The sequence below is a fragment of the Panicum virgatum genome, chromosome 7N (assembly GCF_016808335.1).
Source record: "Panicum virgatum strain AP13 chromosome 7N, P.virgatum_v5, whole genome shotgun sequence".
Taxonomy (NCBI): Eukaryota; Viridiplantae; Streptophyta; class Magnoliopsida; order Poales; family Poaceae; genus Panicum; species Panicum virgatum.
In genome coordinates this window covers 27,051,748-27,065,587 of record NC_053151.1, presented here as the reverse complement: position 1 = coordinate 27,065,587, position 13,840 = coordinate 27,051,748, and the positions used below count along the sequence as shown (strand labels likewise).

General features: G+C 42.2%; 2 protein-coding genes across 2 annotated transcripts; both read right to left on the bottom strand.

The window, feature by feature from the left end:
- Positions 1–152: 152 nt before the first annotated feature.
- LOC120682049 (potassium transporter 19-like) lies at positions 153–4,848 on the bottom strand. Its single transcript, XM_039963792.1, has 10 exons — positions 4,503–4,848; positions 3,378–3,587; positions 3,066–3,288; positions 2,709–2,957; positions 2,567–2,617; positions 2,220–2,480; positions 2,078–2,130; positions 1,826–1,940; positions 1,484–1,738; positions 153–1,408 (listed from the first exon to the last, which is right to left on the bottom strand). Exons 2-10 carry the CDS (start codon positions 3,507–3,509, stop codon positions 471–473), a joined length of 2,277 nt encoding a protein of 758 aa, XP_039819726.1. The 5' UTR covers positions 3,510–3,587; positions 4,503–4,848; the 3' UTR covers positions 153–470.
- A 703-nt stretch (positions 4,849–5,551) lies between these two features.
- LOC120684015 (potassium transporter 19-like) lies at positions 5,552–12,069 on the bottom strand. The gene is made up of 9 exons (XM_039966100.1): positions 11,934–12,069; positions 11,066–11,288; positions 10,384–10,632; positions 9,975–10,025; positions 8,011–8,271; positions 7,873–7,925; positions 7,662–7,776; positions 7,311–7,565; positions 5,552–6,881 (listed from the first exon to the last, which is right to left on the bottom strand). The coding sequence occupies exons 1-9, from the start codon at positions 12,057–12,059 to the stop codon at positions 5,839–5,841; spliced, it is 2,376 nt and encodes a 791-aa protein (XP_039822034.1). The 5' UTR covers positions 12,060–12,069; the 3' UTR covers positions 5,552–5,838.
- Between the last annotated feature and the right edge of the window lie 1,771 nt (positions 12,070–13,840).

The window sequence follows — 13,840 nt, the reverse complement described above, 5'->3', positions numbered from 1 at the left end:
AGAATGTTCGATGGTAACATGCAAAGTAGACAATAGTAATTCAAGCATTCTTTTGATGAAATATACATTTCTCCTGCTCAAAAACTGAACTTCAAATAAGGGTCAATGCAAGTCAATGGAAAAAATATCATAACTCTTTGAAATACATGAAATGCAACAATTGATACAACTATGTATTGATAAAAATATCATATATTTCCTGCAAATAGTAATAAATTAAACCTAGGCCCTTCATGAACAAGGTTTGGATTGAATGACATAGAAACCCACTAGAACTACTTCCATTCTAGTCATTACATCCTGCCAATACCGATTTGTCTACAAAACTAGCAAATCTTCCTGTCAATACTCTAGATAACTTGGATGCTCTCTAATCAACAATTGAACTTCACTATGTGTGTTTAGGTCCGAATATGAACAAGAATGTCTCAGTTAGGCTCACTTTCTATTCCGGAGAAATAACTAGTTCACTATATCTCATACGTGATACCTACTTTGAGCAGCTCATCTTTCGGAATGGACAGTGCCTTCTCCCCCTCTGTCAAGTTGTTCTTCAAGAACGTGTAGATGTAGTCTACCACTACCTTCTTCACAAGTGACGAATTCGGTCCTGCTATGACATTAGCTTCCCCCATAAGGTAGACCACCCCTCGCTCAGTCTCTGCATCGATCAATTGCTTCTCCTTTTCAACTAAATCAGAGTTGATGTTCCCAGACTGGCCACTGGGCACTATGGGGCATGCTGACCCCTCAGAACATGTCTGGGAATCTTCGGTGGTCGAATTGGTCTCAAATGCAGCCTCGTCTTGGATGAACATCTTTAACCTATCCATGAGGAACCCTTTGAACAACCCTGACTCTTCTAGCATGTCACAGTAGCCATACCTTGCCACACATCGGAACATCCGGTGCTTCCTCGGGCCAACCTGCCGGAAGAGGAACCGTTCCACAGGCACCACGTGTGGGATAGGCAGGTGCTTGATTGACATGAACAAGAAGACCGAGTGCACGGACGGTATCTTCTGCACCAGGCGTGGAAATACAGGGGGAATGCCTTGAACCAGGTCTGAGTATAGGAGGCCTACTCCGGGGATCCGCCGCACATCATGCTTCTTGAGTAGTGCTGTCACTTCATCGGCTGGCACGATGTGGTCAAGCTCATACCAGTACTTGTTGACGTGGACATAGTGCCATGCCATCATTAGGGCCATCAGGACAAGCGAGAAGCAGAATGGTAGGTACCCACCTTGGGCGAACTTTGTCAGTATCGAAGAGAGGTAAATCAGCTCTATGGAACCAAACACGATGTAGAAAAGGAAGACAAAGATAAACTTTTTCCTCCATATGAGTAACATCACAATCGTCGTCAAATGCGTGGTGATTGAGAACACGGTCACGACACAGATCCCTGTTCATCGCCAAAATCAAATAAGAGATATCCTGAGTGACGAAATCAAAGTGCTCATCTTTTCTAGTTGCTCACCATAAGCATTGCCGATTTCGGTGGTTGTTCTAAAGGTGATGGTGACTATGATGCTCGCTAGTCCCATCAAAAAGTTCACTTCAGGAATGTAAACCTGTCCCTCGTAACTCTTCGAGGTATGAATCACTTGAACACTGGGGAAACAACCAAGGGATAAGGCCTTGGAGAGGATAGCGAATGCGCCGGAGAGCATAGCTTGGCTTGCAATGATAGCCGAAAGGATGGCAGTAATGAAGGTTGGCCAGAACAACGGTGCTGTTGAAGAAAAGACAGCTACTCTCACTCTTGCAATCTTTTCATTATTCTCAAAAAGCACAAACTGTACGCCAAATTCATTTATACCTGGAATAGATCTAAAGAATGTGTCTGTGACATCCTCTGGGAATTTCCTAAGATATGCTGTCTGCCCCATGTAACATAGTGCTACTGACGGGAACAAGACAGTGTTGAAGCTGATCTGTAGGCAAACATATAGTTAATATTGTAAGAAATTTCTGTTCTTTAAACTGGGAAATTTTCTGCTCTAAAATTCAACGTATAATTGGGAGTATCAGAATGGTAAGCAAGTAGCATGGATATGAGTGTCACCATTACCTGAATGGCCTGGATATTGAAATGGCTTAGGTCTGCATACATTCCTTCTGTGCCTATTGCATATGAGATATGACATGACAGTCCATTGAGATTCCAGGCTATAAATTATCTTTGCAATTGCAGATTTTGTCCAAAAGTTTACCTGTGACGCACAAGATAACACCACCCAGCGAAATCCATCCTTCTTTCCCATTCCTTCTGAAGTAATCTATTATGTACATTGGATTAAAGGCACGGAGAACACCGATATCATGTACGACGAGGTTATACATTCCAGTGCCAGCAATCAGAACAAACCACACAGTGATGATTGGAGCAAAGGAATACCCAACCTTGTCTGTACCATAACGCTGGACTGAGAAGAGTGCGAACAAAATAGGTACTGAAATCCAGACAACCTGCGCTGTACCAAAATGACATCAGACAAATTATATGTTGAACAAAGCGTAACAATTGTTCAATGATGATAGAAACTCCTTTTTCACATACTTTCAGTTAAGCTTGGCACCTTCTCTCGGATCCCACTCACTGCCGACAGCACTAGAAGGACAGTCATGAACAAGAAAGCATTAGGATTCTGTTACTGAATATAAGCAATTCTTTTGACTTTCCTATTTACTGTTTATGTTACCAGAAATTGCTGGTGTCAAGGTTCCATCCCCCATCACCATGGATGTGCCTAGGATTGTGATGGTGAAGAGGCTAATCTTAGCTGCCATGCTAGACTCGAGCTTCTCCTTCAGCCACTGTGCCCTCCTCAGCTGTGAGCTCGGCGCTTCTATGCCGTAATTTGACACCATAGCATCCTCTGCCTGCTGGTTTGGTATCAGCCTTACCTTGGCATGCCGTGATATAAGTGAGTAGAGAGCAAATGTGCCACCTACAACACCAGTATGTTGTTGTTAAATGTTATAACTACCCAACAACGAGCAGGCACCTGATGATTACATCAGATTGACAGACAGAAATTCGTGATGTATCAGCTTACCATCTCCATGGTCATCTGCATAAAGCACGATGAAGACATACTTAACCATTGGTATCAGGATGAGGGTGTAGAGGATTAGGGAGAGGACACCGAGGAGGTCATCACGGTTCTTGATGCCATCAGGGAAGGTGCTGGATATCGCATAGAGTGGCGACGTCCCAACATCCCCATAGATGATGCCAACGCTCTGAAACGCAAGCTGCAACAGCCGTGACCAGCTTCCCTGTGTACCATAAGGTTTATTGCAGTCAAAACTTTGTCGATGACAATGCATCGTTGCAACATGGTAATTAAGTTGCCTGGGAAGCAGACCTCAGAGCCATGGTACTTGGCGCTGGAGACCTTCTCTGCATCGCCATAAAGCGAGTCCTGTCGCTTGAGCTGTTTGGTTGGCTCTACGCTTGGTCGGTCCTCAACTTCAAGCGACATTTGTGCTTTTTTCATGCATATGAAACCTTCAAATAATTAGGATGACCTTGTGATGTGTCTGCAGTCAACACTCTACCATGCGGCCATAAATTTCTGCAAAAGTGATTCCAACGTCAACGCTTTGATTAATCAGGTATGAAAGCAGAACAGCGAGCCTACAACCTTGTTTTCTTTTGGCAAATTCCAGAGAGTTACACATGTTTCTCAGACAAATGTGAAACTATATTTTTCAGTACAAATTTCACAAAACAACACAGACTCTGCCTTGCGTAATGGGGTTCTTGAGCGGGTCGATAATGTAAAGAGGGGTAGAGGTAGACCTAAACTGACGTGGGATGAGTTGGTTAAAAGAGACCTTAAGGATTGGAATAACTCTAAAGAGATAGCTTTGGATAGGAGCGCTTGGAGACTAGCTATCAATGTGCCTGAACCTTGAACTTATTTCTTTCGGGTTTCATCTCTAGCCTACCCCAACTTGCTTGGGAAAAAAAGGCTATGTTGTTGTTGTTGTTGTAACACAGACTCTGCCTCTACAATTAAGCAACCTTGTTACTTCAGGCATCACTTGACATCCCGAGCTCCTACATAAGACACACTATTCAATGCACACCGAGAACAATACCAATTACCGGATTTATTTATTTATTATAAAAAAGAACTAGTTCTAGTCTCGGCCCCCATCCAAAGAAACCTTTATCCATGGAGTGAAATTATTGAAGCAAATGGTATCAGTATTACAGTTGTGCATACTGCAATACTGCATAGGTGCAGTTGTTTCTCACGGTGTCCTTACAATTGTTAAGCTGAAAAATAATACTAGTAGACAGCAAGCAGCCAGTTTTCCCATTGTGTTACCGAAAATTGGAGTAACACAGTGACTAGCTTCTAGCTTCAGCATCGCAAGATGTCAACTGGCCAGCAATCGAACAACTCGCAGATCAAATAGGAATTAGGAACACAAACCCTCTGGTCAGAAACGCAGAGAGCTCAAAGATTCATGACCCGAACCTGGAGCGGCAAATGCCGGGGGCGAGGGAGCAGCAGCGGACCAGCGGCGTACACGGTCGCGCGAGCAGGCCGGCGCGCGGGGTGACCAGGGGAAGGAGACCGTCCCGCCTCGTCTCGTCTTCCTCGGCCGTGGGCGATGGGGGCGGGGAGGAGAGGATAGCTGGATGCGGCCATCGGCGTCCGGTACTTATAGGTCCAGCTTGCCCTTCCAGCGGCCGCGCCGTGCCGCCGGGGCCGAGGCCGCTTTGGCCCGCGCGCCGCGACGCGCGGGAGCTGCGTCCGGAAGCTGGCGTCGCGCCGCGAACCGTGGAGCCAGCAGCCACACGGAGACGGCGGGAGGGAGTGGAAGGAGGCCCTGCCGCTCGGACCAAGGATGGACCGGATGGTTTGGCGGCCACCAGGTCCCCTCAAACCCAACCACGTGTAGCGTAATCACTGTGCTGCATTGTTAATCACTTTACTTGGTAGCGAGCTTAAGCTAATTAACAATACATACATATTGTTTGATACTCCCTCTGTTATTATGGTTATATAAATGTCCGACCGAATACTAACAGTACATATTATTGATACGCTCATTGTTTTTAATTTAGATCAGACAGAAAAAATTATTTGGACCTTATCATCAGGGTATTTTCATGCTGTGTGATTTGCATTCAAGTACCTGTTTTTCAGTTTAACTTGCTTCTGATTTCTAAGGTCTGTTGGGTCACAATATACAGCTAAGACATGCCAAATGCTATCATAATTGATTTTCTCTGTGTCGAGTGTGTAAGCTCTGCCTAATTCTCCCCCAAAACCAAGGTGAAGTTGGCATGAGAAATTTTGTACTGAACAACCCGTTACCCCCCTAAAAGACTCCTGCGCAAGGTGAGTTCTGAAACCAGCGGGCCAATGTTCTGACTCGACGTTGCCTGTAATCCTGCACTGGGTACGAGACATGGACGGACTGATGACCTCTCGACCATGGCCGATCCCAGGCGGTTGGCCGTGTCCGGCAACCGTTCGACGAAATACCAGAGAGGGAGGAGAGGACGCCGATGGAATGTGAGTTTATTCGACTCCCAGTTTACAAAAGGTGATTTTTACTTAACAGCTTGTTCAGTAGTACAGTAAATTGCTTACAGTGCATAGAAGAATATGCATACAGTGTTTTATATCAACATCCACAAGCTTAAACTTTCACACTGAAATCAAATCGTCAAGAACACTACTGCCTTCCAAGGAAGTGCGGTACGTGCTTAAGAAAGAAAATCAAACGCAACACCTGTAAAGGTCCAGGCCAAACATCGATCAGGAGAAACCGCTGCAGCTGTAGTCACTTCAGGGTTTTTACTCAGATTTCATATACCATTCCAACTTTGAGCACCTGCTGCCTTGGGATCGCGAAGGCCTTCTCCCCTTGCCTGAAGTTCTTCCTCAGAAATGAGTACATGTAGTTGACAACGACCTTCTTGACAAATGAAGAATTAGGCCCTGCCTTTATTTCGGTCTCCCCAAGGATATATACCACTCCTTTCTGCAGCTCCCTCTGAATAAATTCCTTTTCTTCTGCAATTGTGCGGGTTTGCCCTTCGCCGATCCTTCCAGATGAGTGTGCTGAGTACCTGCTTATGCGAGGTTGGGTGAGACCTGTAGTTTCACTTGCCGCCAATACCTCTTCAATGTACACCGTGGAGCTACCCGCTTTACGAGGTCTTGCGTTACCATCTCCAGTGGAGGCTGTCTGAGCCTCAGTTTCTTGAATTTGCATGTCTGTCACAATAAAATGTCCCTCTTCAATATATGACTGCAGTCCTTCAATAAGGGAAGCAGCAAATTCCTTGCCATCTTCTAGTGTGTCGCTGTATCCATAGCGTGCCACACACCGGAACATCCTGGAAGTTTTGGACTCAACATTTCTGAAGAGGAAGCGCTCCGAGACCTCCACATGAGGGATTGGAAGGTGTTTGATCGAAACAAACATTAGTACTGAATGCACAAAGGGGATTTTCTCGATGAGGTGGGGAAATATGGGCGAGATTCCCTGGACTAGTTCTGTATAAAGGAAGCCTACTCCAGGAATTCTTTTCACATCGTGTGTCTGAATCAATTGTTTCATGGCTTCATTTGTAACTATGTGGTCGAGCTCATACCAGTATTTCTTTACATGCACATAGTGCCACACGCCCATCATTATCACCAGAAATGTTGCAATCACAATAGGCAGGTACCCTCCCTCTTTAAATTTGTAGAGAACTGAAGAAAGATAGACAAGCTCTACGAAGCCAAATACCAGGCAGAATGGTATAACCAGCCAAATGCTCACCCTCCATACGAGAAGCATCACAATAACCAGCAGAATAGTTGTAATAACCATCACAGAAGTGACACAAATTCCTGCACAGGGCAAACTCCTTGTCAGGTTTTCTCATAAAGTTAATTATGAGATACAAAGATATATATAATCAAAATATCTGAACTGTTACAGGCTCGCGCTGGCTGTCTGGTGATTAGAAGTAAACAACTATTGTGTTACCTGTGTGATGATTATGCATTTCTTGTTCTTATGGAAAACCATATGTATAAAATTTGTATAAACATATACTAGTGGTGTGTTATTACGTGAATGTGAAAAAGGAATAGAAATTAAGAAATGACGGAAGGGGTCAAACATTTTCTGTTTGTATCTAAACATCAGTCCTCCATGCTCTGCCATCCCTAGCTAATAAACACTTGTGCTTTTTGTCTAAATAGCCTCTGTGTGTGTGCGCGCGCGTGTATATATATCAGCTTTACTAGCGATACATTAAGTTAGATTAGTCTTACCATACGCATTGCCAATATTAGTAGTTGTCTGGAATGCGAGCGTTATTATCACACAAAGCAACCCAAGAGCAAAGTTCACTTCTGGAATGTACACCTGCCCCTCATACAATTTTGAGGTGTGTAACACTTTGACCCTAGGAAAGCAGCCCAATGTTTGTGATTGCTGAATTATCGAAAATGCACCAGATATCATAGCCTGACTTGCAACGATTGCAGCAGCGATAGCAATTATGAAGGTTGGCCAGAACAATGGTCCTGCAATCAATGTATAATTGTCAACAAAGTTCAATTTTTAGGACAACAAAGTTCAAAAATTAAGAAGCATCATATCCATCATCCTGAATAGCTGACCTGGAATGGATCTGTAGAAAGTATCAAGAACATGCTCAGGGTGTTTACGTAGGAATGCAGCTTGCCCAATATAAGCTAGGGACACTGCCGGGAATAGGGTGAAGCTGAAGCTAATCTGAAAGTAGGATGAATTGCCGTTTATATTGTGTAAAGGAAATATTAACCTCACATCCTGCATCCCTGATATCTCAAAAAGATGATATATATGTACCTGAACCGCCCTTACATTGAAATGACCAAGATCAGCAAACATGGCTTCAGTACCTGTTTTGTGCAAAATATATTTTATATTGAGAATCTGCGTTCTAAGTACTTGTATTGAGATATTCTTTTCTGCATTGTAAAGCACCTGTAAAGCATAGGAGGATGCCTCCAAGAGAGATCCAAGCATCCTTTCCATTTCTTTTAAAGTAGTCTACAATATATTTTGGATAAAAGGCTCTCAGAACACCCACATCGTATTTGATTAAATTGTAGAACCCAATACCACCGATGCAGAGGAACCAGAGCAGAATAATGGGTGCAAAAGAGTAGCCAACTCTGTCTGTCCCAAAACGCTGAACAGAGAACAGCACAACTAGAATGAACACAGAGATCCATACTATTTGACCTGCTCATGAAGAGTAGAAATATAGATTAGGAACTGTTTTTTTATTGTGAACATGTTTCCACCACATTGTTCAGCCTATGAGATGGACATAAATATTCCAGCATGATATGCAAAGAGTATATGACTTACAAAATATTTTAATACCTCTTGCTTGTTTCAATGAGCATATGAGTTATGAGCAATTTCAGTAGGCGACCTTCAGAGCAAAAGTATATTTTTTGAATCTGGAATCAGTAAGATACTATTTATGGTTACTATGTTCTGCATAATTGTTTAGTTCTTTTAGAGGATTGGGTATGAGCATTGTGTTTAGTTTCATTTACCAAACCATGCAGCATGAGTGTGGAAGGCACATTTGGTGGTCCTTTGAAGGAAACTGAGGCGTAGCAAGGGTGGAAAAGGGCTTATAATTAACACCTCCTCCAGTTGCAATGAGCCAGTAGTGATTGAGATCCTATTGAGAGATGTGGAGTATGCAAAATGAGTGAAATTATAGTTAGAACAAATTTAGAAGGACTTCCATGTTGGGTGCACAAACTATTAGATATGTCCCAGCGACAGTATGCTTTGGATCTTCTCTAGCGTGCCGGTATGAGTGAGTGCAACTCTACATCAACGCCAGTGGATAGTAAGTCCAAGATTTGCGCTACAAATCAGCCTCCTATTACAGATCCATCCAAGTGTCGAAGTCTTGCTGGTGCTCTGCAGTATCTTACTCTGACTCAACCTAATCTCGCCTATGTTGTTTAGCAAGTCTGCCTGTATATGCATGATCCTCGCAAGCCTCATCTTGTGCTTGTATAGCGCATCCTCCGCTATGTCAAGGGCATGCTGTCCTCTGGTCTTCACATTGGCACCGGACCCGTGGACACTCTCACAGAATATTCTGATGCAGACTGGGTTGGATGTCCTGATTCACGACATTCTACTTCCGGCTATTGTGTTTATCTTGATGACACTCTGGTCTCTTGGTCTTCAAAGTGGCAGACTACGGTGTCTCGTTCTAACTAGTGCTGAGGCTGAGTATAGGACCATTGCCCATGCTATTGGAGAATGTTGTTGGATGTGACAGCCGCACGAGCTTCATGTTCCCTTCTCCAAGGCTATGCTCGTTTATTGTGACAATGTTAATGTTGTCTATATGATAGCCAATCCTATCCATCATCGACGAACGAAGGATATTGAAATTGACATCCATCTCATCCGCGAGAAGGTTGCCTTGGGAGAAGTTCATGTTCTTCATGTTCCTTCCACATTAGTATGCTAACATCATGACTAAGGGGCTTTTTGTACAGTTGCTTACTTAGTTTAGGTCGTAGTCTTGGTGTCCGCCAAGCTCCCCCCGTGACTACGGGCGGGTATTAGATATGTACAATTGTACTCTCTCTTGTACTCCTACGTAGCCCCTATTCGGCTTCCAGTTGTACTACCGCCTATGTGGCACCTATATATGAAAGGTCACCCCCCCCCCCACCTTCTCAAGGTATGGTGCACTGCCTAACAAATGGTAGGATAGTGCCAGATGCATCTGTTCATCCTGCACTGACATCAAGTGCTTCACTAAAAGGCACCTCATTTATGTACCCTAAGCATTTAGGTAGCTTCTTTTCAAGTTGAGATGTGCTATGATTACTACAAATATTTGCAAACTGTGTGTTGTAACTTTGTTTTGTTATTTATAACTAAACTCAAATAGTTCTTACCTTGTTTGAGTTGCGGTGCTTTCTCTTGGAGACCACTCACTGCAGAGAGCACTGAAACGAATCCACAAACCATAAACTGTCATACCACTATCACAAGAACCATTTGATAAGGAATATTTCACTAATAAACACAAACCACAGGTATCATGGATGTCAATGTTCAACTCTTGTTTCATAAAAACCATTGCCACTATATATAATACAGCTTTGTGAAGTTTATACGATAGTAGATTATTGACCATTGTTTCATTATTATGCATGATTAAAACTTTATGAATAATTTCCTACAATTTTGTAATTGCATGTATATTACTGCTATTACGTGGATGCACTGATAAATAAAAGGGACACAAAAACAAAAGCTATCAGTACAGCTAGAAGTAATATACTTGAATTCCTAATTAGTTACCAGATATTGCTGGGGTTAAAGCTCCATCACTGATAACCATTGAGGTGCCCAGTATCGTAAGGAGAAAAATTGCAACTTTAGCCACCTTACTATTTTCCAGACTTTTCTTCATCCGCTGAGCCCTCCTCATAGGGGCTGATACTGTATCCAGACAATAGCTTGAGACCATTGCATCTTCAGCTTGCTGATTTGGAATCAAACTCACTTTGGCGTAGCGCGATATCAATGAATAAAGTGCAAACGTGCCACCTACAATTGTATTTTTTTTTGTAAGATGATAAGGAACAACTGCACATATTAGCCATTCACAAGGGACCATAACTGAAATCTTTTCAACCAGGCATGCATGCAATGGTTTCCTAATTCCTAGTGAAGCCAGATGTTATGTATAGTGTAATGTTTCATTGGTCTATCATAAAAATGATAGTATTATTTTCTTCTACACAACTATTAGTCCTGATAGGAAAGCACAATTTTAGACTTGTTATCTGCTAGCAGATTTTACCAATAAAGTATGACTCTTGTCATTTAGTTTGGTTTCCATCTCATAATGTCATGAATCAAGGGAAATAAAGTTTAATGAGAAAATTCATTTGATAGCTTTATAGTTCCCTTCAGTTGTGTTGTAATATAAAAGTTTCTTGAGTCTATAAGCTACATAACTTTTGAAATGAAAACTTACCATCCCCGTTATCATTTGCATACAGCACAATGAACACGTACTTAATCATAGGTAGAAGAATAATGCTGTAAAGAATAAGTGACAGGACTCCGTAAAGGTCATCAACATTGCTGATGCCACTTGAAAAGGTGCTTGCATACACATAGAGTGGTGATGTCCCGATGTCACCGTATATGATTCCAACGCACTGGAATGCTAAACGTAGTGTTCGAATCCAAATATCCTGTTTTGCATTGTGCATGGTATATGTAAACATCTTGTTAATTGTCAAGCCCAAATAATTGCTCATTTAATTGATAGAATTACTGTGTCTCCTTGACAATGAAAGGATTTATATCTTCTTGGCACAGGAAGTACAAAAAATGGTGCTCTTGGATGTTCTTTTAGAGTTTTAACAAACTCTTTCATTGAACTCAGGGATGCAAGTTAGATAATTTTTTAGTTACTAGGTCGATCCAAAAAATTGATAAAATGGACTAGAATGGCATTATAGATAAATAATTTGGGAAGAGAAATGAACTAGAGTGACATGCCATCTTATATAATTAGCTGACCCAAAAATTAAAACACCATTGGGTACCCACTTACGTCCTTAATTGAACTGAAATTAGGACTAAACATGAAATTAAGTTTCATGGTACAAACAATACTGTTGCATACTTTTTTTGAGGAAAAAGGTGATGCTCTTGCATACTAGATACTGTGTGTTCTTCTCTTGTTTAAAAAAAATGGATGAAAACTTATTATCTTCTCAAAATATTTGGTGAAAGCTCAATCCTGCTACTCACTGAAGATATGAACAAAGGCCAATATATATATATATATATATATATATATATGATTATATTATGACTTATGAGAAGCGGACCTGAGATCCATGATGCTGTGCACTGGACACTTTTTCTGCATCACGATGGAGGGAGTCATGACGCTGGAGAATTCCACCGACTCTTTTTTTGCCGCTAGGATCCTGTTTATCAGTTTCAAGAGTCATTTGTTGGGCTCCAAACTTGTGCTTGTTTCTTGAGCGGTTACCTTGTGTTGCTTTTATAGACTTGAAGGTAGAGATACATAGGAGGGAGGAAGCCGGGGTGGGGGGTTGGCGGGGGGGGGGGGGGGGGGGGGGGACACGAGTTGACAAGAGTGAGTTGTGTATATACACCTTGGATTAGGTAATATCACTAATGCATGTGTTTGCATGTTACGGGTCTCACACATGCAGCTTTATAAGTTTCCATATTACCCTGCCAAAGTTGTCCATTCCTTATTGTATCCAAGCAATCCACCATTACTTAGATGCCATGTAGCCGTATGTACCGCACCATACAAGGTGTCCCAAACCATTCTCTCTTTCTCTCCATCTTGCGCATGTATTAACATTGCATCATGTTTAGCAATTTATTCCTCATGAAATGAAATTATAGTGATCCGTGTTGGATGGAAGGGTGCCTTATCCATGGTCGGATCATGCTGGGCTAGATTTTTTTTTGCGATTATATAGTACAGCTCAGAGACTCATAATACACGTACAGTCACCCTTATGAACGCACATATGCAAACCTCACTTCTATGAGCATCTTCGAAGATTGAACCGAGAGTCGAACCTGGGACCTAAGGTGCTAAGCTCTTGTACCCACTAGACTACAAATCTTTTCGCTGTGAGGTTGGAATTTGAAACCCACTGAGCCACTCTCTAATAAACTGAGATCTATGTGGTCCTTTTTTTTCAATTCCTCTTACTTTATTTATAAGTATATTAACAATGACAAATCCATCGATATCATTCTCATGTAAAAAATCAAAATAATTAGATGTGTAGCCATTTATTGAAGTTTGAATTGTATGAATTCCTAGGTGATATATATATAGGGCGAGACGTGGCATTCACTACTTGAAAAAAAAATCAACCACACGGAAGCAACCTCCCTAGACCCTAGTTGCGTTAGCAGATGGAGTTAAGTCAGACTCAATGGTAATTTCATAGAGAGTTTTATGACATTAAATTCTATGTCACAACAATAATTTTACGATATAGCAAGGAAAAAAAAGGAGAAAGTTTCATGAGATGAGAGAGGAGTTTCATTCCCATAAAACTTATCTGTCACAGTTACCTAGTTTCTAGTTTTGGTAACTGTGAGATGAAACTGTGTACTGAGACTGCCCTTAAAAGAAAAATACAGTTACTGAAAATGACTTGTGGGCTTTTTTTTTTCTAAAGTGACAACAGCAATTCAGAACAGCTCTTACTTTGAGACGAATTAAAGTTGTACACAGTTGTTTAGCCCCAATTATTGCAGTTGCTCTGTTGACTCTGCATAATTCTGCATAAAATAGCTGTTGCTTCGCTATCTTCAAGATAGTTGAGCAACTGCAATGAATGACAAGGAGTCGAACCGGTCCATTAACGAATAGGCAGATGGAGCTCACTTTTGACCGTAGCGCAACCTGCAAGCAAAATAAGGGAAAATTTGGTGGCGGAGGAGGGGCCAACACAGGGAGGAGCTGTCGCAGTTGGTGCGATGGCGCGAAGGGCCTCCGGAGGCACATGGCGTCCGCTCCAGCGGCGGGGCTCGCTCAAGACGGCTTCGGTGCCCGCTCCTAGCCATGTGCGATGCACATCGGAGGTTGGTGGCGGCATTCCAATCTGTTTCTATAAAAAAATATTACATTAGCTATAGTATAAAGTGTTCATGGCAACACCACTGACTTTTCTATTAACATAGACCTACACCAGGGGTCAGCATTGAGCCCTTATTTATTTGTTTTAGTGATAGA

Coding starts and splice junctions, on each gene's coding strand:
- LOC120682049 (XM_039963792.1), bottom strand. CDS start 3,509: ATGAAAAAAGCACAAATGTCGCTTGAAGTTGAGGACCGACCAAGCGTA. Junction 2,958..3,065: donor TGCAGATGACCATGGAGATG/GTAAGCTGATAC, acceptor CTGGTGTTGTAG/GTGGCACATTTGCTCTCTAC. Junction 2,131..2,219: donor TGTTATCTTGTGCGTCACAG/GTAAACTTTTGG, acceptor CATATGCAATAG/GCACAGAAGGAATGTATGCA.
- LOC120684015 (XM_039966100.1), bottom strand. CDS start 12,059: ATGACTCTTGAAACTGATAAACAGGATCCTAGCGGCAAAAAAAGAGTC. Junction 10,633..11,065: donor TGCAAATGATAACGGGGATG/GTAAGTTTTCAT, acceptor ATACAATTGTAG/GTGGCACGTTTGCACTTTAT. Junction 7,566..7,661: donor TTTCTACAGATCCATTCCAG/GTCAGCTATTCA, acceptor CATTGATTGCAG/GACCATTGTTCTGGCCAACC.